The following is a 25,272-nucleotide window of genomic DNA, read 5'->3' as shown; positions in this document are numbered from 1 at the left end:
GTAGATTTGAAATGACTAATAAATAGCAAAAGAGTAAAAATGACCAAGAAAAAGTTTCCATCTAGAGAGGAGAAAAGACAGAAACAATCAAAAAGTAGAAAACAAGTAAGCAAAATCACCACTATTTTTCTCTTTTTAAGTACAGTAGGCATACTGGTGACCTCAAAGACGATTTAGGGGGCAACACCGGACCCTGTTGTGATAAACATATCCTTTTTTTTTTTTTTTGGAAAATGTATTCATTTATTTATTATTTGACAGGTAGAGTTATAGACAGTGAGAGAGAGAGACAGAGAAAGAAAGGTCTTCGTTCCGTTGGTTCACCCCCCAAATGGCCGCTAAGGCTGGCACTGCGCCGATCCAAAGCCAGGAGCCAGGTGCTTTTTCCTGGTTTCCTATGCGGGTGCAGGGCCCAAGCAGTTGGGCCATCCTCCACTGCCCTCCCAGGCCACAGCAGAGAGCTGGACTAGAAGAGGAGCAACTCTGACTAGAACCTGGCGCCCATATGGGATGCCGGCGCCACAGGAGGAGGATTAACCAAGTGAGCCAACGGCGCCAGCCCCAAACATATCCTTTTTATTATTCATTGGAGAGGCACAGAGAGCGAGCTTGCTCCCATCCACGGGTTCTCTCTTCAAATGTCTGCGCTGGCCAGGACTGGGCAGAGGCTGAAGTCGAAGATGAGTACTAAATCCAGGCTTCCTACACGGTGGCAGGAAACTGATTACTTGAGCCATCATCACTGCCTTTCAGGGTCTGAGTCAGCTTCAAGCTGACCAGAAATCAAACCCAGGTATCCAATCTAGGTACACCAATATGGGACACAAGCACTTCAGCTGGTATCTTAACCACTAGGCAGTCAAGTGCCTGCCCCTAACCATTAACTCAGAAGCATAACAATGAAACAAGGACAAAAGCCAATGTAATGTGATCTTCAATTACTAATGGAAACCAATGACAAAATAAATTTAATATTCTAAATAAATAGTAAGAATCAGAAGGGCAGGTGTTTTTCCCAGCTGTTAAGACACCAGTTAAGATACCCACTTTCTGAGTACCTGAGCTCAACACCTGCTCTGACTCCTGACCCTAGCTTCCTGCTAATGCAGAAACAATTATGGCAAATTTCCCACAGAGAAGGGGAAGGATGGAAAGATTTTTTAAGTAAAACACATCAAGAATTAATAAGAATACTATACAGTTTACAATTAGCAAAGATAAAACACTCAGAGTAACACTCCTGGACAATTCTAGTGCCTTCAGGCTTTCTTCACATTATGTAATAGTTTAGAAGTATTAGTAAATGCAACAGTAATATAAAATAAATTTAAGGCAACAGTTAACAAAGATTACCACTGCTAAAGATGTTGGGACAGGGCTTCTTTTTGAATACTTTTTGAATACTCCTTTTATCAAAGAAGAAATCTGTGAAAATGTAATGTTTTCAGGCAGATCTGTGGCACAGTGGGTTAAGCCGCTGCTTGGGTGATGCCCCCATCCCACACCAGAGTGTCTGGTTGGAGAGCTATTCTGGCTTTTGATCCTACCTCCTGCTAATGCTCCTGGAAGACAGCAGATGCTGGCTCAATTCCTTGTGTCACAGCCACCCATGTGGGAGACTGGGGTGGAGTTCCTGGCTCCCAGCTTTGGATTGGTCTAACCGCAGCTATTGGGGGCATTTGGGTAGTGAACCACTGAACGGACTTTTTCTCCCTCTTCTCTGTCACTTGACCTTTCAAATAAATAAATATTTTTTTAAAAAGGATTTTAACATACAACTTTTATTTATTAATAGAGCAACCTACCAAAAACAAATAAAATGTTAATACTAAAGGCAACTTGAATAGCACACACAAAGAGAATACTATATCAACAATTGCCAAAAAAAACACTGATCATATACTGGACCATATCTAAACTCTCAATCAATTTTATTAATTTTAAAGAGCTGGTACTGTACAAACCATGTTTTCTTGACTACATGTATTTTGTTAAACATCATCAGGAAAAATTAGGGGAAAAAAAATCACTCCTATTTGGAAATGAGGAAACATTTAAAAATAAGTCATGGATCAGAAAAGAAGAAAGAACCAACAGAACTGAAAATATAATAATCTAGTGTTAAAAGTCTGGGAATGGGGTCCGACGCTGTGGCATAGAGGATAAAGCTGCTGCCTGCAATGCCGGCATCCCATGTGGGTGCCGGTTCGAGTCCCGGCTGCTCCACTTCCGATCCAGCTCTCTGCTATAGCCTGGGAAAGCAGTAGAAGACAGCCCAAGTCCTTGGGCCCCTGTACCTGTGTGGGAGACCCGAAAGAAGCTCCTGGCTCTGGACTGGCACAGCTCTGGCCATTGCAGCCAATTGGGGAGTGAACCAGTGGATGGAAGACCTCTCTCTCTGCCTTTCCTCTCTTTGTGTAACTCTGAATTTCAAATAAATATTTTTTAAAAAAAAAGTCTGGGAATAACACTAAATCAATACTGAGAACTTACAGGATTTTTAAAATTTATCAATTAATTATTTGAGGACAGAAGCTTGGAATTCAATCTGGATCACCCATGTAAACGACAGGGAACCAACTGTGAGTCACCACCTGCTGCCTCTCAGGGTGTACACGAGCAGAAAGCTCAAATCGAAGTGGAGCCAGACTCAGACCCAGGCACTCTGGTAAGGGATGCAGGTATCCCCAGCAACATCTTTAACTACTATACCAAATGCCTGCCTCTTTAGCTCTAATTAGTTATATTAGAAAAGAAAGAATAGAACTTTAATGAACAAAATCCCAACTTAAGTTACAAAAGAATAAAATGAAGTATAAGTAAGTGGAAAACACACACACACACACACACACACTCCTATAACCAAAAATATGGGCTAAGCTAAAAGCTGCTTCTTCAGAAAGATTAGGGATCTACAAACTTTTTTTGTAAAATGCCAGAGAATAAGTATTTAAGGTTTTACAGGCCTAACAGCCTATGTCACAATCACTCAACTCTGCCATTGTTGTTCTAAGACAATTGCAGACAACACATAAACATATAGGTTTTTTTTAAGATCTTATTTTTTAAAATATATACATCATACATTCATTTATTATGAGCAATGTGTATTTTTTTATTTTTTATTTTATTTTGATAGGCAGAGTTATAGACAGAAAGAGAGACAGAGAAAGGTCTTCCTTCCATTGGTTCAATCCCCAAACGGCCGCTACGGCTGGCGCTGCGCCAATCCGAAGCCAGGAGCCAGGTGCTTCTTCCTGGTCTCCCATGCAGGTGCAGGAGCCCAAGGACTTGGGCCATCCTCCACTGCCCTTCCAGGCCACAGCAGAGAGCTGGACTGGAAGAGGAGCAACCAGGACTAGAACCCAGCACCCATATGGGATGCTGGCGCCGCAGGCGGAGGATTAACCAAGCGTGCCACGGCGCCAGCCCCCAAGATCTTATTTTTTGAGAGGCAGAGTTACAGAGAGAAAGATCTTCCATCTTCTTGTTCACTCCCCAGATGGCTGCAATGGCTGGAGCTGTGCCCATCAGAAGCCAGAAGCCAGAAGCCAGGAGCTTCTTCCAGGTCTCCCATGCGGGTGCAGGGGCCCAAGTACTGCAGCCGTGTTCCACTGCTTTCCTTGGCTATTAGCACAGAGCTGGATCCAAACTGGAGCAGCTGGGACTCGAACCCACACCAATATGGGATGCTGGTACTGCAGGCAAAGGCTTAGCCTACTACACCCCAGCATATAGAAGTTTAATTATGAAAACAGGAGGCAGGCTAGATTGGGCCCACAGAACTGAGTCTGCAGATGTCAGGGAAAAAAAGAGTAAAATGGACAAACCTCAGATTATCTGGGGGAAAAAGGAGGGATAGATGGCACAAACCACATCATGTCTTAACAACTATAAACTTCAAGCCAGTAGGTTTTAAACTCTGGATGAAATGGACAAATTATTAGACAAATGTAACTTCTCAAGAAATAACTTGATTCGAGAAATAACCATTTAACTGTCCTATAATTCATTTTTAAGACTTATCAGAAGGAAATTCCCAACATTTCTCTTCAAGTATTAGATGAAATGTATGTGAAGCTGAGCGTTCAGAATAAAGTATTTTAAATTATGAATAATGTGTACAGGTCTATGGGGTTCCCAGATTCACAATTCCTCCTCTCTCAGAGCTGACACTATTGCATTTCTGACACATTCACCCTTACTTCAAAACAACCACAAGGGAAACTGACTTGAGCTTGGCATCGTTTATTCTGCAGGTCTGGGTCCTTAACTCAGTAGCCTTCTTAGCTTCCTAGTTCTTGTAGAATTTCCACTCAGCGGACTACACATGTCCCTCTTCCCAATCCATCTTCCAGCTTTAGAATTCTTTTCCTGCCTTACTATTCCCAATTTACGACCCGCCCCTCCTCCCTCACTCATTGATGCCCAGATCTGAGGCAGACTACTTGTCTAGTTTACCACCTAATGTCTTCTAACATGTGTGAGATAGATGGAACAACCTGCCTGCTAGAAGTCCCTTCTCATACCACACCTGCGTTTGTCCCTTAGCACCCACCCCATGCCACCAACACACGTGGTCCTAAGCCTCAGCCCCTACACTATCTCCAAGGTCTCTCTCCTATAATCCAGGTGCTTAGATTGTTACTGATTCTGCACTTAAAATAAGTGTTTAACAACATTCATTCCCTACTCCTTTACTGTATGGAGTACACTTGAAAATATAGAAGTATTCACATGGAAAAGAACCTTGGGTACCTGTGAAAGTTGAAAAGATTTTTCAAGTGTAGAAAATGTCCTCCTTTTCATCCTAGTGACCTATGTACAGTCCTGTAGTATCCGTAGGATTTACAAGAAGAAAACTTTCAGAACAGGGAGATTACACTAACAGTGAAGTAAGAGTAAGTCCTACATCTCCTTATTTGGAAATTCAGGACAAACTAGTAACAGTCTTTAACCTTAGGAATTTAGAAAAGCCAAAGAATTTTCTTCTGATTTTAACATCAAGTGAAAAAATGCAAAAGTCTCTTAATACCTAAAAGGTACATTCAATAATTCTTTCTTTTAGTTCCCTCAGGGTTTTGTAAGGTCTTCAATGGTTACTAGCTTGAAGAAAGCTCCCTGATACATAAACTTCTACCCCGAACTGTGATCATTAATGGACCAGACTCACATATCTGAGTTCTATTAACAATTGGACTAAGTTAAATTTCAAAAACACCATCCCCGGAGCTGGCACTGTGGCGTAGTGGGTTAATGCCCTGGCCTGAAGCACTGGCATCCCATAAGGGTTCCGGTTCAAGACCCAGCTGCTCTACTTCCGAACCAGCTCCCTGCTATGGCCTGGGAAAGCAGTACAAGATGGCCCAAGTCTTTGGGCCCCTGCATCTGTGTGGGAGACCCGGAAGCTCCCTGTTGAGCATTGCATAAAATAGTCCCTAACAACATGGCGCCTGGCGGATGATCAGGGGGCGTGTCTACGGCCGCTGCAGCTTTTGGGGCTATTTAAGGAGTGAACCAAAGGATAGGGATATCTCTTTCTCTGTCTCTCCCTTTCTGTCACAAAGTTTAAAAAAAAAGAAAGTTTCTTTTTTTTTGACAGGCAGAGTGGATAGTGAGAGCGAGAGAGAGAGACAGAGAGAAAGGTCTTCCTTTTTTTTTTTTTTTTTTTTTTTGACAGGCAGAGTGGATAGTGAGAGAGAGAGAGACAAAGGTCTTCCTTTTGCCATTGGTTCACCCTCCAATGGCCGCCGTGGCTGGCGCATCGCGCTGATCCGAAGCCAGGAGCCAGGTGCTTCTCCTGGTCTCCCATGCGGGTGCAGGGCCCAAGTACTTGGGCCATCCTCCACTGCCTTCCCGGGCCAAAGCAGAGAGCTGGCCTGGAAGAGGAGCAACCGGGACAGAATCCGGCGCCCCAACCGGGACTAGAAACCCAGTGTGCCAGCGCCGCAAGGCGGAGGATTAGCCTGTTAAGCCACGGCGCCAGCCCAGAAAGTTTCTTTTAAAAAGCATCAGAGGTCCCTTGTCATGGCAAGAACTGGGCCCCATTTCCAGTTACTCTAGAGGTAACAATGTGCAATCTTCGCCAGGGCGTAGGTGCAGGGCCACATATATGACACAAGAGATCTAACCACAGATCATTTCCAACCGTCAAAAATAAATACTGCGACACCCTGGACACAGGCAAGCCCAGGCAGGCCATGCCTCTGTGCAGATCGGACCACCTGCAGGGATAGGTCCAATTTAGTTCCGGACATGTGGACAGTGCGTGATCCCTATACCTCGCTTAAGGTGCCCCTGTGCATGGTCCACCCATGCCTGCGTGACCTTTTTGCTGATTGGCTCCCCTACTGCGCATGTCCTTCATAAGCTTTATAAGCCTGTAACGCTTCCTCAATAAAGTGGTTCCTGCTAGACAGAACTCACGGGTGCCTGCTGTGGTGTGCTTGACCCATTGACCTTACCTCTCCCGTTCGCCTTGTCGGGGAGTGCTTGTACTGCCCCCTGCTGGTCAGGGGCAGTCTCAGGCTTAAGACCCCAACAGCTCCTGGCTCCTGGCTTCAGATCAGCACAGCTCCAGCCATTGAGGCCAACTGGGGAGTGACATCGAATGGAAGATCTCTTTCTCTTTCTCTCTCTCTCTGCCTTTCCTCTCTGTGTAACTGTGACTTTCAAATAAAAAAAAAAAAAACACCATCCCCACTTTCCAAGACCCTCACTTCACACCTTGGCCTAATAGCATTAATTGTGAGCTCTTATTTTGAGAATTCTACAACTGTTTCAAGTACTTAAATACGATCTGCACCTATTTATCTAAAGAAGCAAAGAGCTTCTTAGCAAAAGCCAAGTGCAAATTCTCTCTGGATTTTTTATAAAGTAGAGTAAGATTTAAAATAGTTAGAAGAGTGAAGTTGATTGGGTTTACTAAGTAATCTTAAAATACTTTTATTTAGATAAAAAATACAAGTCTTTTGATTCAACTGTGTTTCATCTGCTGTATTTATAACTTATGGGGAAACTAAGTTAAAGCATCAAAGGAAAATTGTAAACATGTTTTGTCTTTTGTTTTCTATTAATGACATCCATGTAGCTTTTTAAGTGGACTTCTCCAGTGGTCAAAGGCAATATAAAATCTTCTAAGTGTATGTGGATTTTAATGCTAAGTATGCTTTCTGGATCGACTCATAAGCTCCTGTAAGGCAGTTATTATACGGCAATGATAATTCACAACTGCCAAAGGGTAGATCCAAAATAGATCAAATCACAGATCTCCTGTAAGTTAAGTCTTTCTGCTAACCAATTACCTGATCTGAAGCGCCAGTATTCACATCTAAAATCATTTAAAAAAATCAGATGGTAGGACTGCTGAAAACAAGACTAATATACAAAAACCAGCCAGTGATAGCCACTGAAAAATCAGAGGAAAAAAATCTAATTAACAATTATATATTTTTTGTATCTTATGTACTCGGTATATCCTACTTAAATAAATTCTAGAATACATGTAATATAGACATGTAACATACACAGTATTTGACATAACAAGAAATGTGCAAAACCTATGTGAGTAAAACACAGCGGTTGAGACACCAGTTAAAATGTCCAAGTTCCATTCTGGCGTGGCTACATTTGATTCCCAGCTCCCCCTCTTGATTCCAGCTTCCTGCCAATGGTGACCCTGGGAGGTAGCAGGTGATGGTGTACATGGTTTGGTCTCTGCTGCCCACATGGGAGCCTAGGACCAGGTGTGCAGTTACAGCTTTGGGAGGGAATCAGCAGATGAGAGCTCTATCTCTTTTCTCTGTCTCTCTCAAACAATAATAAAAATTATACAATTACTGACCAATATAAAAGGCCTAAATAAGTAAATACATGCAGGAAGTCTCATATTTTAAATATATCTTTTCAAATTGACATATTTAAGGCATTTCTAGGCAAAAAACAACAAATGTGGGAAGAATCTTATCAATTTTATTTTATTCAAGTGCACAGTATAAATTTACATAATTAAAAGAAAAACTACATCAAAATTCTTTGCAAAGTTAAGATACTCCAAAGTATAGTTATATAATTTCAAAATTATATCTTATTCATTGTTAGAACTGTTTTTTAAGATTCTATTTATTTGAAAGTCAGAGTTACAGGGAGAGAGGGAGAGATGGGGAGAGGGAGTGTGAAAGAGAGGGAAAGACAGAGAGAGATATTCCATCCACTGGTTCATGCCTCAGATGACCGCAACAGCCAGGGCTGGGCCAAGCCGAAGCCAAGAGCTAGGAGCTTCCCCCAGGTCTCCCACGTGGGTAGCTGGGCCTAAGGACTTGGGCCATTTTCCACTGCTTTTTCCCAGGCCATTAGCAGGGGGCTGGATCAGAAATGGAGCAGCCAGGACACAAGCTAGCACCCGGATGGGATGCTGGCGTTGCAGGCAGAGGCTCTATCCGCAACACAACTACCTGCAATGCCACAACGCTGACACCTTGCCTGTTTATTCTTTGTAGAATATATTTCAATAGCTCCCACTTACAAATTTTGTTTTTATTAATTAAACTTTCTAAAAGCTTCAAAAGCTGAAGTTTTATATACTCCATTTGATTATTTGAATAAAGATGCCTAATTGATTTTAAACAGAATATAACCCTAATAATTAGAGATTTATTTCCCAAAAGATCTAATACCATGGTAGAATATTAGGTTGACTTAAAAATTAATTATTTAAAGGAACACTTTAGGGGCCAGCACTGTGGTGCAGAGGGTAAAGCCGCCGCCTGTAGTGCCGGCATCCCATAGGGGCGCTGATTCGAGTCCCAGCTGCTCCACTTCCAATCCAGCTCTCTGCTATGGCCTGGGAAAGCAGAAGATGGCCCAAGTTCTTGGGCCCCTGCACATGGGTGGGAAACCCAGAAGTTCCTGGGTCCTGGCTTCAGATCAGCCCAGCTCTGACCATTCTGACCATTTGGGGCATGAACCTGCAGATGAAAGATCTTTCGTTCTGTTTGTCCCTCTGTCTAAAACTCTATGTCTCAAATAAATAAATTTTTTTAAAAAAAAGAAATACAGTGCAATCTATAAAAGAATAAGGTAACTCTGTGTACTGACTTCAAAAGATACCTATTGGTGTATTACACTATGTGCACTGTTCCATTTAAACAAGGAAAGAAAAATAATTAGAACAGTATGTTTATATATGTAAAGAAAATATCTGACAGCTTATAGATTCAGAGTTACAGAAAGAGGAAGAGACAGAGAGAGAGAGGTCTTTCATCCGCTGGTTCATTCCTCCAAATGGCTGCAAGGCCTGAGCTGAGCTGACCCGGAGCGAGGAGCTAGGAGCTTTTTCGGGATGTCCCATGTAGTTACAGGGGCCCAAGGACTTGGGCCATCTTCTATTGCTTTCCCAGGTGCATTAGCAGGGAGCTGGATCGGAAGTGGAGCAGCTAGGACTTGGATCGGTGCCCATTTGCGATGCTGCCACTGCACCACAGTGCCTTTAGTAAGTATTTTTTCATGTTAAAGTAGAAGTCTGGGGGTTGGGGAGATCTGATGCTAAACATGAAATACTGCACTCGACCTGAACAGTTTTTCAGAGAATTTCCTTTCTTCTAAAGGATTTATGGCTATTTAAAAAGTCAGCTGTATCAGTCTTTTCAACATTTGAAAATACACTTATTTTTCAAGCATTTATTGGATACATTAGACTCCAGCGATATAAAGAAGAATGAGGCATTGTCTCTGCCTTAAAGAAACTCCAAGTTTATTGCAAGAGATAGACCAGTATACATATAAGCACAATCAAGTGTTGAAGTTAAATGTAACACTAGTGTTGCAGAGATCTAAATAAAAAGTACAGGTCATTCTACCCGGAAGACAACATTAGCAGAAAAGACCGTAAGTCATGTTTCAGGTGAAATCCATCCCCCAAGAGAGAAACAGACAGAACTCTCATACATAGTTCACTTCCCAAATGCCTACCATGGCCAGGGCTGAATCAAGACAGAAGCTGGAGCCCAGAACTCAAACTGGGTCTCCCACAGGGGTGGCAGAACCCAACCACTTGAGCCATCACAGCTGCCTCTTGGGGTCTGCACTGTCAGGAAGCTACAACTGGGAGCCAGAGGCGGGAATTGAACCCAGGCATTCTAATGTGGGACAAAGGTATCCTCACTGGAGATTTAACTGATAAACAAAACTCCTACTCTTTGAGCGGCAGAATTTTAAAGATGACATACTGCTCGTCAATAGGAGAAAAGGAGTAAGTACAAAAGTGTATATACACATATATATATGCACACATATATACATACACACATACTTATTTTTATATACATGGACACATACTTGCAGAGTGCCTCTAAATAAGAGTGCTATAAAGATAAAAGAATGAGAATTTTTAAAAAATGTATTGAGTTACAGGAGAGAGGGAGTCAGAGAGAGAGAGAGAGAGAGAGAGATTCAGAGACAGAGAGAAAGAGAGAATCTTCCCTCTGCTGGTTCACTCCCCAAAAGGCTGCAACAGCTAGGGCTGTGCCAGACCAAAACCAGCAGCCTGGAACTCTGTCTGGGTCTCCCATGTGGTGGCGAGTCCAAGGATTTGAGCCATCATATGCTGCTTTCCCAGGTGCATTAGCAGGGAGCTGGATTGGCAGTGGAACAGCTAGGACATGAACTAGCAACCATGTGGGATTCCAGCATTGCAGGTGGTAGCTTAACCTGCTACGCCACAACAATGGCCCATGGGAACTTTTACCACCAATCATCGAACAAAACAATGTTAAAAGCTATTATTCAAAGCTAAACATTGATTTATATTATTTTGTTTTCTATGCCAGCTAAGTTTTGGTTATTTTTACAAAATGTTTTTTCTAAAACAGAAGTTTGCAAAAATGTTTTTGAAATGTATGGTTAATTTATAAATTGAAAAACTGCCTTACAAACACAAAGATTATGTTCTCTCTGATCCAATTCTGACATATTCCTAAAAGTCACCTTGCCTTGTAGTTCCAAAGCACAAATGTTTGAGTTAAACACAAATATAACCCCAACACAATAAATAGGGTCTGTTTTCGTAGAGGTTGCATTTTGCTAATGCTTACATGTTTTTAGTCCTGCTTTCAGACAGTGTAACTCTGTGGCTGCAAATTATTAGCAAACTTACATCTAAGAGCGCACACTGTGTAAAGAAAAAATTCATGGGCTTCCTACCTCATGAAGTGTGAGATGCTTTCCATCCTTTCTCTTTGAGTCGAATCTGCCATATATTGCACTGTATTTTCGAATTTCCTCCTCTTTGTGTGGATCGTCATCACTCATCTCAAAGATGTGACCAATCATTTTGGCCAACTTCTTGTTGGTTTTCAGCAGCTCTTTTACTTCATTCAAGTCACTTTTTGGCAGCGTGGGGGCCATTCGCTCCACACACTCAGCCACAGAGAGTGCGGCAGCAGCATCTAGGGCCTCGCTGCTCTCCTTTGGGGAAGCTGGGGAGCCAAGGTCAGCTGGGGACAGGCTGTGCTCACTTTCGGTAGCATGGTGGCCCTGCCAGAGTCTGGACTCTCCAACGCTCTGCAGTGCCAGGCTCCCCACATCTGACTTCCCCTGCCCCAAGCTCTGCACACAGGTCGTGGCAGCACATTTGGGGATTTTTAAGTGAGGTTCCCGGGTATTGCTGTTCCTTTCGTAACTACTGCAGGATATTCCCAGCCACGTCGGTGATCCCTCTGGTAACTTATAAATGGGTATGCTACTGACAGGAAGGGAAGTCAGTGGCTGATTGAAAAGGCCAGGGTTCGTAACCCAGTCTCTCAGAGCCTTCTGCAGCCTTCTAACATGAAGGGGCTTGCTAGCCATGCCCACGAGTGCCATAATCTCCAAAAACTCCTCTTCTCCAGCTTCACAGAGCTGCTGCACATCATCACCACCTTGTTGGATAAAAGCATCGAAATAAGAAAGAAGATTGGCTTTCTGTAATATTCTATACAGCTGTAACTCCCCCAGGGTCCTGGGTAAAGCCGCGGCCATTACTGTGGATGGGTTAAACCTGCAAAAAGAAGAGAGAAAAAATTCAAACTCCTTAAATCGAATAGGCTGGGCACTATAGGATTTAAGAATGTAATACAGAAGAACAAAAACAACGAGCATTTGCATTGCAACTGTCAAGGGAGCGCCATTCTTTCTATGTAAGTACTTTATCTCATTTTGCACTCCAACAACCCTAAAGGCCAGACCTTCCTGAAGAATAACTAGCAAGCAGAAGTCTGGAGACCCAAAGACTCACGAGGCTCCACAACTCACAGTTTGGGCAGACTTGGCTATTTCCATGGTGTGGACACAGATGTAGAGTGAAAATAATCAAATTTAGCAGGAGGAGAGAAGCACTACAGTATGCCACCATTTGTTGAATACTGACTTTGTGCCAAGAAGTATCATGGACACTTCACATGTCTAATCCTCAGAACAGCCTTGTGAAGTAGGTATAGTTATTTTCATTTCATAAAGAGAAATTAGCAGAATTAGTCTGGCAGGTGAAGGAAGATAAGATTTCAGTAAGACCTGGAGGTGACAATATAGAAGATGGCATATTTAGGAACCAAGAAAGAGGCAGCAAAAATTCAAACAAATAAATGACAAGACTTGGTCATTTCTTAGGCATAAACATGAAAAAGGAGAGGAAACAGTTACTAACAGTTACAGTTAGTTACAGTTCTAGGAAGAGAAGAGTTATAGGTGACAATGGGATTATATAACAGAGAAAAATCGGGACGATGGGATTCCCTCTGACATGCATGGCACTTGAACATGGCACAGGGCAAGATGCTAACCTACAACTACTCTGCACGCAAACATAAAGACTGGTGTCTACACATGTATCAAGGACACAGATGCAGAATGTAATCAGGTGAGGCCATCAGAGCTGCAGCAGAGGTCAAGGTCAAGGAAGAAACATACTTTTAGAGCCCAAGCAACATAGAGAAGCCTGTTGTTAAAAAGACAGAACAAGAGCTAGTAAAGCACTTCTTGACCTCTTAGCAGCCTTGAAAAGTTGTTCAGTTGCCTGGAGACCTCCCACATACAAAGAGGAGTTGGCTGAGTACTTCCATTTAAGAGAAACAAACTTGTTGTAATCAATGTACCCTTAGAATCAAAAGGACCCTGTAGCCCTCTATGGAAAAAATTACAGAAGGCTTAAAAAATGCACACATCAGAGGAAAGTACAAGACCTGCTCTCAACTCAAACAGTTCGGAGCAACACTTGAATGGGAGATATTGCAATCAGAGAAATATATCTCTGAAAGCCAAAAAGTCAAATGTGGACTTTTGTTGTCAAATGCCGTCAGCCAGAAAGTTAGACAAAATGTTAGTTCCAGTCACATCAACCTGGAGAATGGGTCTCCCTCTAAGGGCTGTGACTGGAAGCTCTGCATCCTCCATAATCTGTTTTGATCAACCAGTGACCTCCTTGTATTTTATGGCTCTTTATTTATGAAGGGCTAGAATGGACATAGCCAGGTGACCCGATGACCTACTTCCCAAGAGACAAAACAGATGTAATCCGGACCCAGCAGCTTCTGCTAACCCCCAGGAAATCATATAGGGTGCTTTTGAAAACATAGCTTCCCAGGTCCCTGGCTGCATTCAGGTGACTGCCCATGATTTGCCAAAGAGGGCAAACTGCAGAGAAAATCCCTATTTAGTTTGCCCTCTGGAGCACCACAAACTCCCACAAGTCCCATAGGAGCACCCAGGTTCCTTAGGTCCACCTTCATGTTCAGGCTGCCCCAGCTCTCTGGATAAAAACAAACATTTTGCATCTTCTCACTGCAGGGACAGTCCATCATCTAGGTGGACACTAACCCAGAAAACACAGCTCTTGGGAGTTACAGACTCAAATTTAGGTCTATATTAAATAGTAACATACCAAATGAAGGGCTTCCTGAAAATGTTGAGATTGGAGGAGAAAACAGTCAACTTCCCATCATTCTCCTAATGCAAGTCTTCTGCAGGCAGTTAATTCAAGAGTATTAAAAAAAAATACATATCCACACACATAAATATATGTGTACACACAAGATTTTTCATACGTGGACTTTAACTCTGTAGGGTTTGTGGAGTGGTCAGTTATTCACCCGATGTACTCCCCAGACCATGGAACAGAGGAAAGAGCATATCAGAAAACCCAGAACAAAGCTTTTATAAATCTTTTTATGAAGTCAGGAAAAAAATGGTAGTCAAATATAAAAGATAAATTTAAGAAAAGTAAAACAAAAAGACCTAGACTTTTTTCCTCCTGAATAAAGGCAATGATTTTAGTAAATAAGAATTATCAAGTTTTATCCTTTCTCATCTTTACACAGAAAAAGGAACACTCTAGTTCCTAAGACGCTGGCGAGAAAGCAGTTATGAATATATTATCTGCATAAGGACTGACAGGGCCAGATGCACATTTCCAAAGTCAAGACAACAGATGAAGATAAACAAGTAAACCAGGAGGCCTTCAGAGGCCCACAAGCACCCCACTGGGACAGAAGTTTCTAAGCTTTTGCTTTAAGACAGTGTTTCGGTTTCTCTCCAAAGCCTGCTGTGATCATTTAAACATCCACTACTTCATGCATTCAACTGATTCGATTTCAAAGAAAACTTCTTTTGGAGATTTTCACAAAATCTAATAATCATTTATGCTTAAACTTGAAGGTCAAATAAGTTGAAAGTAAGGTTTCTACCTGTATCACGACACTTATTCAGGTAGCTCCTAGTACGGTGAATCTATGAATCTGTAGACCAGTACCTGGCCTTTCCAAGACATCCCGGAACACCCATGCTGAGCCTAACCTTTCTATAAATTCCACAGTTAAAAGAAACCGGTTGCTCACTTTTACTGTATTCAAAAGCTAAACCTGAGGCCTGGCTGCCCGGGCACAGCAAACTTCCACTTAAACCAGTTTAAAGGTTCCTCACCCCAGTACAATAAAAAGAACCCCAGGACTAGGGAAGACGAATTAAACAACAATAGCCTAAAACCTACTTGTTTTCATTCACTGATTCTTCAAAAAAAATCACCCTTTAACTCCTTAGGGCAGCGCCAGTCATGACAGATTCAAACTGTGCTAGATGAACTCCGAAGCTAGACTGGCCCACAAGGTTTGACTAGTCAATTCCTGCCTCACTACAGAAAACAAAACCTCTCTGATACTCTCCAAGCTGGGATGTGAGATCACAGTGTGGCAGAAGAACCATTCCTTCAAACCTGCCTCCGTCCAGCCTACTTTTTGGCCCTGTCACTCTATCAAACTCCTCAGCGACTACTACTGACTACCTAATTATCACCAGGACCTGTCTCTCATTAACCTCTCCACTGTGTTGTATCGCTCCTTGAAAGGCTCTTCACCTCACTTTGGTAAGTGCTGTCACTATTTCATTTCCCTACCTTCCATTGGTATATCCTAAGTTCAAGAATTCACCAAAGTTTGGGCACACACGAGTGAAGTGGGTTAAACCACTGCTTAGGATATCAGCATCCCATATCAAGGTACCAGTTCAAGTCCTGGCTACTCCACTTCTGATCCAGCTCCCTGCAAATATGCCTGGAGCAGTAGATGGCTCAAGTACTTCATTCCTGCCATCCACGTGGGAGGCCAGGATGGAGGTCCTGCCTCTTGGCTCCAGCCTGGCTCAACCTCAGCTGTTGAAGCCATCTGGGGGAGTGAAACAGCAGATGGAAGATCATCAATCTCTGTCTCTCCCTCTCTCTCTCATACACACTGCATTTCAAATAAGTATATCTTAAAACACAACTCTGGTTTTATATTAGATCTTTTTTCTGTCAGTCCAGATTCTTACTTGATGATCTCACTCACTCCCAGACTTCAATTATCACTATAGACAGATAACCTCCAACTCAGCTTTAGCTTCAATCAATGGTTCCTGGGCCGAGGGCTCCAGAGTTACTGCAGGGTTCTCAAATGGAAATGCACAGGGGTGGGCATGTAGCACAGCAGTTAAGACACCCGCTTGGGATGGCCACATCCCATGTCAGAGTGGCTAAACTCAGGTCCCAGCTCTGATTCTAATTCAGTTTCCTGTGAGTGCACATCCTAGGGGACAGCAGGTGATAGCTCAAGTACTTGGGTCCCTGCCATCCACATAGGAGACCCGCATGGAGTTCTGGGCTCCTGGTCCAACGCCCCATTGCAGGCATTTGGGAAATGAATTAGGGGTTGTGAGATCTCTGTCACTCGGCCTTTCCAATAACACTAAAGAAGACTTTTAAAAAATGCAAGCACTGGGGGCCAGTGCTATGCTGCCTGTAGCACTGGCATCCCATTATGGGCGCAGGTCTGAATCCAGGCTGCTCCGCTTCTGACCAAGCTCTCTGCTATGGCCTGGGAAGGCAGTGGAAGATGGCCCAAGTCCTTGGGCCCCGGCACCTGCGTGGGAGACCCAAAGAGGCTCCTGGCTTCAGATCAGCTCAGTTCTGGCCGCTGCGGTCATATAGGGAGTGAACCAGCAGATGGAAGACCTCTTTCTCTCTCTCTGTAACTCTTTCAAATAGATAAAATAAATTTTAAAAAAAGGAAAAGGAAAAGAAATGCAAGCACTGATGACTGAATGAGAAAGATGCCTTTCACACAAATCTTTTTTGTAAGTTAAGGTAAATAAGTACTTCTATGGCTTAAAAAAATATAAATTTACTTAAAAGTATAACTTAATTTGTCTTTGCCATTGTATATAATCTCAATAAATACTCCAAGTAAAATTATCTTGAGTATTTTTAGTATTTATATATATGTGTGTGTATATATATATATATATATATATTTTTTTTTTTTTAAATTAGGGATTCTCATACATGGACAGTTTGAGAATCATCAGCCCAAACTATTCTTCTGAACCAGAATTTGGCATTCCACCTGGGGACTATCGAAACCTCAAGTCTCCTGTGTCCAAAAGCAAGTACATTATCTCATTTTCCTCTCATCTTCCCAATTTCCAAACACGCTCTTCCCAACTCTCCAGCTCTTTCAGTTGCACCACCACCATTCCAGTTTCCTAAATGAAAAGTGTGGATTTCATCTTTGCTGCTGCTTCCTTCCTCAAATCTACATCTCCTTAGACCACACCACCATCCTTTTCCTTTCTCTGCCTCAAAAATACTTACTTCTAGTTTTCATCACTTCTTGTCTCCACTTTGAAAACAGCATCCTAACCATCAGAATAGCTCACACCGCCCTCCCAACTTGACCTCCCTACAGGACAGGTGTGGGTGTGGCTTTTTCCTCACCTGTGCAAATTTCCCCACTGCTTAGAGAAAGAAATCCAAACTATTCACATAGGCAACCCACGCCTGAACCTACCCTTCCTCTGATCCTTAACATGCCCTTCTATTCATGCCAGACAGACTCTGGGCATCCTCCACCCTCCAACCTCCATTCCTCTTCCATAAAGTCTTTATCCAACTGCAGGTATCCTCTCCCTTCTCCAATGTTACTTAGAGAACGCACTCCAGTTTCACTGCATGTAACTTCCCCCAAAATACATGATCTTTTGCCTTCTGTGTAGTTCTACTGTGCTGCCACTGGTGAAACCAGATGCCAAAGTCAGTGTACTTCACTCCTGTACACAACAAGTCAACTCATGGGAAGTCTCTAGGAACATAATAACTTAAGGAAAGATTCGGGGTTCTAAAAACAGCATCACATTATTAAAGACTAAGGTTTCAGTTTCTTTCTTTCTCTATCATGCCTCATCCTCTCATTTTTTGCACTTATCAAAGCACGCCTGGCACTGGTAGTTCTGAGGATACAGAGGAAAGATGGTCCTTCATGAAAAATCAGTTCAGAGGGAAGAGATGGACAAAAACAGCCCCAAACACGATAAATGTTAAGCAACGTGGGGGATGGCACTGTGGCGCAACAAATAAAGCTGCCACATGCAACACTGGCACCCCAAATGGGCGCTGGTCCAAGTCTCAGCTGCACTATTTTTGATCCAGTTTCCTGCTAATGAGCCTGGGAAAGCAGTGGAAGATGGTCCACATGGGAGACCCAGATGGAGTTCCAGGCTCCTGGCCCTGGCCTTGCCCAACCCCAGCCTCAGCCATTGCGCCCATTTGGGGAGTGAACCGATGAATGAAAAATCAATCAATTTCTCTTTCATTCTGCTTTTTAAATATATAAATTTAACTTTTGAAAAATGCTATACAGCGTGTTTGTGTTTTATACACAAGAGCCGCAGTACAGTTACTGTGAGGTTATAAGCACCCTGAAGTTAAGAATTCGGGTCACATTAATCCTTTACTCCCCTTTATTCCTAGAGAAGTGTTTTATGTAGAATAAGATCTCTATGAAGGTTTCTGGTGAATTAAACCCAATGTTTGAGTCAGAATCTGATCAGCAACCTCCCTTCACATTCCAGAAGAGATGCATTCTACGTAAATTGAAGTGTCCCAATGAATTGCCAATCTGGTACCTACAATCCTTTCCACTCTCATGTCCAACACTTTCTTAGAAAGCTGCATGGTGGACTTTCATAACATGGCTATTTTTCCAAGCGACCAAAAGATACTATCCCAAATAGAGAAACTACATGCAATTAGTGTTAAAACATACACATTCTGTGTTGAATCCAGCCCAGACTAGCATTTTAAGAATTCAAATTCATGTAAGCATCACCTAGTTTTAGACTTCCAAAAAAAGAAAGGGAATGGGAAGGGGAAGGAAACGAATTCAAATTTGGGGCAGGTGTTGTGGCATAATGGGTTAAGCCACGGCCTGCAATGCCAGCATCCCATATGGGTGCCGGTTTGAGTCCCAGCTGCTCCTCTTCCAATCCAGCTCCCTGCTAATGTGCCTGGAAAAGCAGTGGAAGATGGCCCAAGTGCTTGGGTCCCTGCTACCCATTGGGAGATCTGGAAGAAGCTCTGGCTCCTGGCTTTGGCTTGGCTCAGCCTAGCTGCTAATGGCCATTTGGGAAGTGAACCATCAGATGGAAGCCTCCAATCTAACCCCCCAATAACTCTTTTAAATAAATAAAATAAATATTTTTTAAAAATTCTAAGAATTCAACATCAGTCATGAGAAATCCTAGGTCCTTTTAAAAATCTGTTTCTATAAATTAAATACAGTATAAATTATCTCCAAATAACTAATTCATAATCACATTGGATCTTCTGTAGGAATCAGTGACACAGACTGACACACACGCACACACACAAAGCATCACACATATGCAACATACTTTTATGACATTTATGGCATTTCAAGCAAGAGAAACTTCAGGAGTAGGGAGAAACCAAGGGCAAGATCCAGTAAGGCCTGAGGAATTATGCAGAGGTCTATACATTTCCTCCAGACACAGCTTAAATTTTTCCTTTAAAATTATCTAAGTTAATAACAACTTCTTACAGATTTAACAAAACAACGTGAAAAGCCTTGGTTAAGAGCTCATGAGTCATTTGCAGATTAAGGTGAATTAGTTCCACGACACTGCTTTCCTCGTAACATCGAGATGAGATCTGCTGTACACTAAGGGAATGAAAAGCCGAGATGGAAACGAGGACAAAGGAATAGGAAATGTGAAGACATACAGCACAACGCAACGCCTCTGAAGTGCTGCCAAGTTCAGGAGAGTATAGCTTGAAGGTACAGGGCCTGGGACAAAGAAGGGCGCAATGGGTACAATGAGGGGTGAGACTCAAAAAGCCTAACAAGTCAGAACTGGGCTTAGGAAAGGATGAGCCTCCAGAAAATGAAATTTTTTCACCTTTATGCTACTTCTAGAACCTAAAACTCAAGCAAAAATGATTACACAAAGTCACTTAATAATGCAAGGCTGGCATTTAGTACCCAGTTACTAAATTTCTTCAAGTGCCAAAAGATTTATGAGGCACACTTCTTCTTTAGCGTCCAGTGACAGATCTTAAAGCATTTTTGGATCTTATCACTGTCATAGTTATGAATTAAACACATATCTACTAATGAATTAACTGTAATTTGGGAAATTTTAAATGTCCTCCCCTACTGACTCTTTTCTGAACAGGGAAAACAACTTTGCAGAAACCCCTTAAAATTTCAACAAAAACATTCAATTGTGTAAGTTTAAACTTATTTACCAAAATAAGAAAAAAAAAATTACATGAAATTTATTTTGCTATGAAACAGTAACTATGCATTAACTTAAGTACAATACCAAGAGGCAAATACTAGCCTCTCATATTGGCTGGTGGCAAATTCTTCAATTGACCAAGAGGTCATTCAAGGAGCGCTCAGTGCCCTCTGAACAGAGTATAAAGGCAATATATAAACAGAGATTGTGCCACCCTTCAGAAGTTTGTAAAAATTATTAAATTTACATACCATGTAAATTTATGTGCAGGCCCTTAAGACAATGTACTGAGAAATGACAAACTACCGGCAAGCTTCACAGTATGTTTTCACAGTAAGAATTCTCTCAAGATGAGGATTACAATTTTTCCCCAGCATCTGCTTCTCTGATTCCCCACCTGTCCCATTATTAAGTTTAAGGAAGCATAGTCAACTGCTGCATGAGTTATTGAACATGTCAGATCAGAAAGAAAATTTGCATTTACTATAATAACTGCACTATTCTTTCTTCTGCCACTCAAAAGATTCAAAGAAGCAGGTTAGATAAAAATAAGTCCAAAGCAAAGGAATTAGAATCCTTATATTATGTTCACTGGGGAATTAATTATTTTCTAACATACTTTTTAAGTTTCACAATGAAATACGTACAGACAAGTTGATTATACATTAGTATGATGTTCAACTATTCAAAAATATCATAAAATGGTCACTTCCATGAAAGTAACATAAATGTTTTGTGGTTCTATGGTATCTAGAACACAGTTTTCACATCTAAACATGAATTTTACAGAGCGTTCATTTCCAAAACTGCACATGAATAGCACCCACAGAAAACAACTACACTCAGTGTCACAGAACAGAGGCAGCCTAAGTGTTAGGACAGAGTCTCAACCAACAAACGCAAAAACCTGACACACTTCTATTTCCATCCAACCATCTTTTAGTTTAAATAGTTAAGGTTCATGCAGCAAATTTCAAACACCTCCCCCCACTTTATAGATTATTCTATGCATTCTACAATGCAAATTTCCAAAATCTTTAATACTAAATAAACCATTATGTTATTAAGGTATGACTAAAAGAAAATGTCTAATGCTTTAACTAAATAACATGGAGAATGAAAAATCTATTAATTTCCCTATAGGACAATGCAAGTTATTTACTAGTCACAAAAAAGGGAGCATTTTAAATTATTTTAGCTGAGATTGTCTGAGTCTATTGATAAAGACATATATCTCACTAAATTTCCTGTATCAGCTACAGTACTCCTAAAGATACTTGTCATTTGAATTACATCCACAACCAGCAAGCAGAATAAAGACAAAACCTTCAGTGCATGCATATTTTTATTGTTGTTGTCCTTGGTACATTCACCTAAAACAGGAGCCCACCACAGCCAGGAGACCCAAAATATTTTCAGCACTGGATGGCAAATTAGCTTTAGTGAAAGATGGTAAAAATAGTAACATTAAGACCCAAAATAAAAAAAAAGCCTTCCAGAGGTTCCTGGGAATGATTCTCTTTCAAGACCTAACATTCCCACAACTAACAGTCAAAAGGGGGATAAAGAAGATGGCCCTTGCCGGCTAGCTGTAAATTCTCCAGGGAATCTTGCATGTTAATACCAGGACCAAAAAAAAAAAAAAAAAAACCAGTCCTTTAAACGTAATGGAAGAACAGTATTAAATGTCTCGTGTGATAAAAATATGGAGGGAAAAAAGATCCCCTTGCATCTGAGAGCCACTTCTACTGACACAGTAGGAACAGCTCTTTAAGGTCTCCAAGGAAGACATTAGTCTCCACCCCAGACAGCGAAGCAGATCCTATGCAGCCTGTCTTCCCACATTTTTCCTTAAAACCCATACATAAATTAGGAAATGTCTCAGCGGGTATCTAGTTCAGGGGGAAAAAATTCGAAAACAGTGAATATTCTAAAAAGGTAATTCACGGCGCGCACTTTTCCAACAAAACAGTGAAGCATTTCCGACGTGACTAATCTGTTTTAAATTCGGCTGTTCTGTTCCTATGCCATCTAATATTATCAATTGAAACTGCCAAAATATTTCTAAACAAGATCTGGGAATCTCGCTCTCAGCTTCTGATCTTTGCGCTCCTGAAGTTGGGAGACACGTCACTGGCAAACCAAACTGGTAGTGACAAGTTACTCCAGCTCCACTCTTTGGGGTGAGATTTTTAAATTAAACAGCCACCCCCCCCCCCCAAAAAAAAAAAATGTTCCATGCCCGCGGAATCTCTGGGAGCGAGGTTTAGGTGCACGCCTAGTCTAGGGTTCCTCCCGATCACCTGCCACAAAACTTGGGGCTGCAGAACCCAGACACGCATGTCCCAACTCTGCCATCCTTCCCACCTACCCACCCCTCCCCAAGATCCTACAACAGCTGGGCTTGTCAGAAGCGTCGCTTCCCGTCGCCAGCCTGGTGCGCCCCGAGCCTGCAGCCCACATATCCTTGACGGCACGTTCAGTGGTTCTCCCCGACCAGCAGGTCGTGCGCGTCTGCAGCCAAGGCTCGCGTGTCCCCCACACGCGTCTGCACATTCCTCACTCGGCCTCGGAGGCGCGACGCGGCTGCCGCTTCCCTGCGCTTCGACGCCAAGTTTCTGCAAGCCACTTCCAAGCTCACACTCTCCTTCCGCTTCTTCAAAAATGAAAAAAAAAAAAAAAAAAAAAAACCAGACTCGGATGGGGAGGATCCCAGGAAAGCAAAGGGAGACCGTGAGTGCAGCACTTTCATAAAAGTAAACACAAAGACTCTGCCTCCCGCTTTAAACTCGGGGGCCGGCGCCCCGCGCGACGACCCCGGCCCCGGGAGGACAATGCCCTCGGCACGCCCGGCTCTCTCCCGAAGCGAAGGGCGCAAGTCGGGGCTCCCGCCGCGCTCCCCCGCTCCCTGCGGGGCCGCTGCGCACCCCCACTTCTCCGGGCATCGCCCACGCCAGCCCCGCCGCCGCCCTCTCCTTCCGGCGGCGGCCGCGTGGGGCCCGCGCGGCGCGGCCACTCGGCCGCCTCAAGTTCCCGCGGCGAACGCGCTCCCGCGTCCCGCCGCCCCGGAGTTGCGGACGTCCGCCTGGGTACGTACTGGGCCGGCGGCTGCAGCGGCGGTCTCGGCGCACTCTCCCCCGAGGACGGCTCAGCCCCAACTCCGAAGTGACGGCCCCCGGCTCTCCCTCCTCAGGCGGCTGCGGCGGCCGGGACGCCCCCGCTCCCATGGAGGGGGGAAGGGAAGGTGGTGGGCGCGCTCTCCCTGCTCCCCCCCGCCCGCCCGCCCGCCCCGACGGCGCTCGCTCGGCCGCGGCGGCGGCGGCGGCGGCGGCTCCTCCGGGCTCCGGCGCGCGGGCGGCGGCGGCGGCGCCTCCTCCTCCTCCCCCGCCGCGCCCTCCCTTCCCCCGCCGCGGCCCTCCCCGCGCGCGCTGCACCCTCCCCTCCCCCTCCCCCGCCCGCCTCCGCCGCCTCCACCCCCCGCGCGCTGTCACATTGGGAGATTCCGCTCTTGCTACATTCGCCGCTCCGGCTCCCGCCCACGCGCGGCCAAGTGACGCAGATCCCGGCGTGGGCCGCCGCGGGGCGGGGGCGGCGGCGGCCGCGGGGCCGGGGCTGGGGCTCGGCCTCTTCCCACCGCCCCCTCCGTGGAACCCGGAGGGCGGCCCATTCACACGGCAGCTGGGAGGAACCAAGTGTGGGCGCCCGGGAGGGGGCGGCTCCCGCGAGTCCCGCTCCCGGCGGTGGGAGGGGGCGGCGGGAGGAAGCGGGGGCGGCGGCAGGCGGGGAGGGGACGCCGCCTCGGGCCTGCTCTCCAGCTGCGGAGCGAGCCGGAAAGGTTTGCAATATTAAAAAAAAAAAATTAATGTTTGAGGTTCCCAGTATAGTATTTCAAAGAGCACACCCCCACCATATCCAACATCCCGGGGGAGGCTGACAAAAAAAAAAAAGAGAGAGAGACAGAGCGCGCTAGGCGCGCCCCCGCGGGCTCGGGGCGGAGGTGGGCCGGGCAGGTGGGCCAGGTGCGCAGCCTGCGCTGGGGTCCGGGCCGTCCGGCGGGAAGTTGGCGGCCGCGGCGCGTGGAGGAGGGGCGGCAGGTGCGCAGCGCGGGCAGTTCGCGCGGCCCGCAGAGGGGGTCTCTGTGTCGCCCTGCTGGCCCCTCTCCCACCAACGGGCCAGGCGTGGGGGCTGGGGGCTGCGGTGAGAAGCAGTGAACCCGAGCGCGGCTTTGAGGATTGTGTCGCTTTGCTAGGTAGCTGCTTTCCGATTTTCTCAGTCTATTAACTTTATTGGTTAGTGTTCTCTTCTTTCCATGGTGCCCAGAAACCACGGCCCTAGAGTGTTTGCAGGTTGAATTCCCAAGGCGCAATATAGAACGTTTAAGCTTGGTTTGCATAAACTTCTGCCACGAAAAGTATTAAAGCACCTCCAAGAAATGTACTTAAACTATTGCCAGGAAAATTGAAAGTCAGTTTTTAAATCTATTTTTCCTGCCTTTGCAAAGAAAAAAAAAAAAACCGGAAAAGAATTCCTTAGGTTGTAGCCTTGTGATCTTCAGGGGTAGAGGACATTAGTTAATGTAAAACCATTTCGACGACAGGTAGGATCCCATGTGAACGTCCATTTGCAAACCCAAGGTTCCAGGAGGCCGGCCCCACTTCCTGGCTGGCCTCCCAGTGTGCCTACTTTGCTGGTGGGGATACAAGGCATTCTTTGAGATGAGAAATTCTTCAAGCCACATCTTTATGTTGTTGCAGTGGATTGGGATGACAATTAGAAAGAAAAAGACCTTGTTAAAGCACTGAACTGTTTTATTTTTTCTTTTTGCAAAAGCGTGTTACAAGAATGAGTAATGCCACATGGGAATGTATATAATTAAAGTTAGACTTCCTCAGGGTGGTGACAGGTTCTGTCTGGGGTAGCTGAGTTGCTACTGAGACATGCTTACATCTGTCCACGTCTTCCACTGAAGAAATCACTGCTGGAAGTTTCTTTCAGCGTCTGTCATGTCATGACTTTTGCAGCTGTGCACCCTGTTGTACTAAGAAGCTACCTTAGGTGGTTGTCGTAAAAGAGCCTGTGTGTAGGCAGTTTCTCAGCTGCTTGGAAGAGGTAGAGGTTAATGAACGTGCAGGCAGTGGAATCTGCAAGATGCTTCTCCTTCCTCCGGAATCCTCGTGT

The 25,272-nt window shown here is 44.2% G+C and overlaps 1 protein-coding gene across 3 annotated transcripts in view; it reads right to left on the bottom strand.

The window, feature by feature from the left end:
- NAB1 (NGFI-A binding protein 1) overlaps positions 1-23,356 on the bottom strand; it is a 53,291-nt gene extending 29,935 nt beyond the window's left edge. The window contains exons 1-2 of one of the 3 annotated variants that reach the window (XM_062189327.1): positions 23,192-23,356; positions 11,200-12,034 (exon numbers count right to left, since the gene is read on the bottom strand). In XM_062189327.1, coding sequence (XP_062045311.1) covers positions 11,200-12,015 — 816 coding nt within the window. In that variant the 5' untranslated portion in view covers positions 12,016-12,034; positions 23,192-23,356. Of the gene's footprint in view, positions 1-11,199; positions 12,035-13,912; positions 14,062-23,191 lie in introns of those variants that run through there. The other 2 variants (XM_062189307.1, XM_062189316.1) reach the window with 2 other exon arrangements.
- Positions 23,357-25,272: the final 1,916 nt, after the last annotated feature.

This window comes from Lepus europaeus, chromosome 1 (assembly GCF_033115175.1).
Source record: "Lepus europaeus isolate LE1 chromosome 1, mLepTim1.pri, whole genome shotgun sequence".
NCBI lineage: Eukaryota > Metazoa > Chordata > Mammalia > Lagomorpha > Leporidae > Lepus > Lepus europaeus.
The sequence above is the reverse complement of the archived record's forward strand: the minus strand, read 5'-3'. Positions and strand labels throughout refer to the sequence as shown.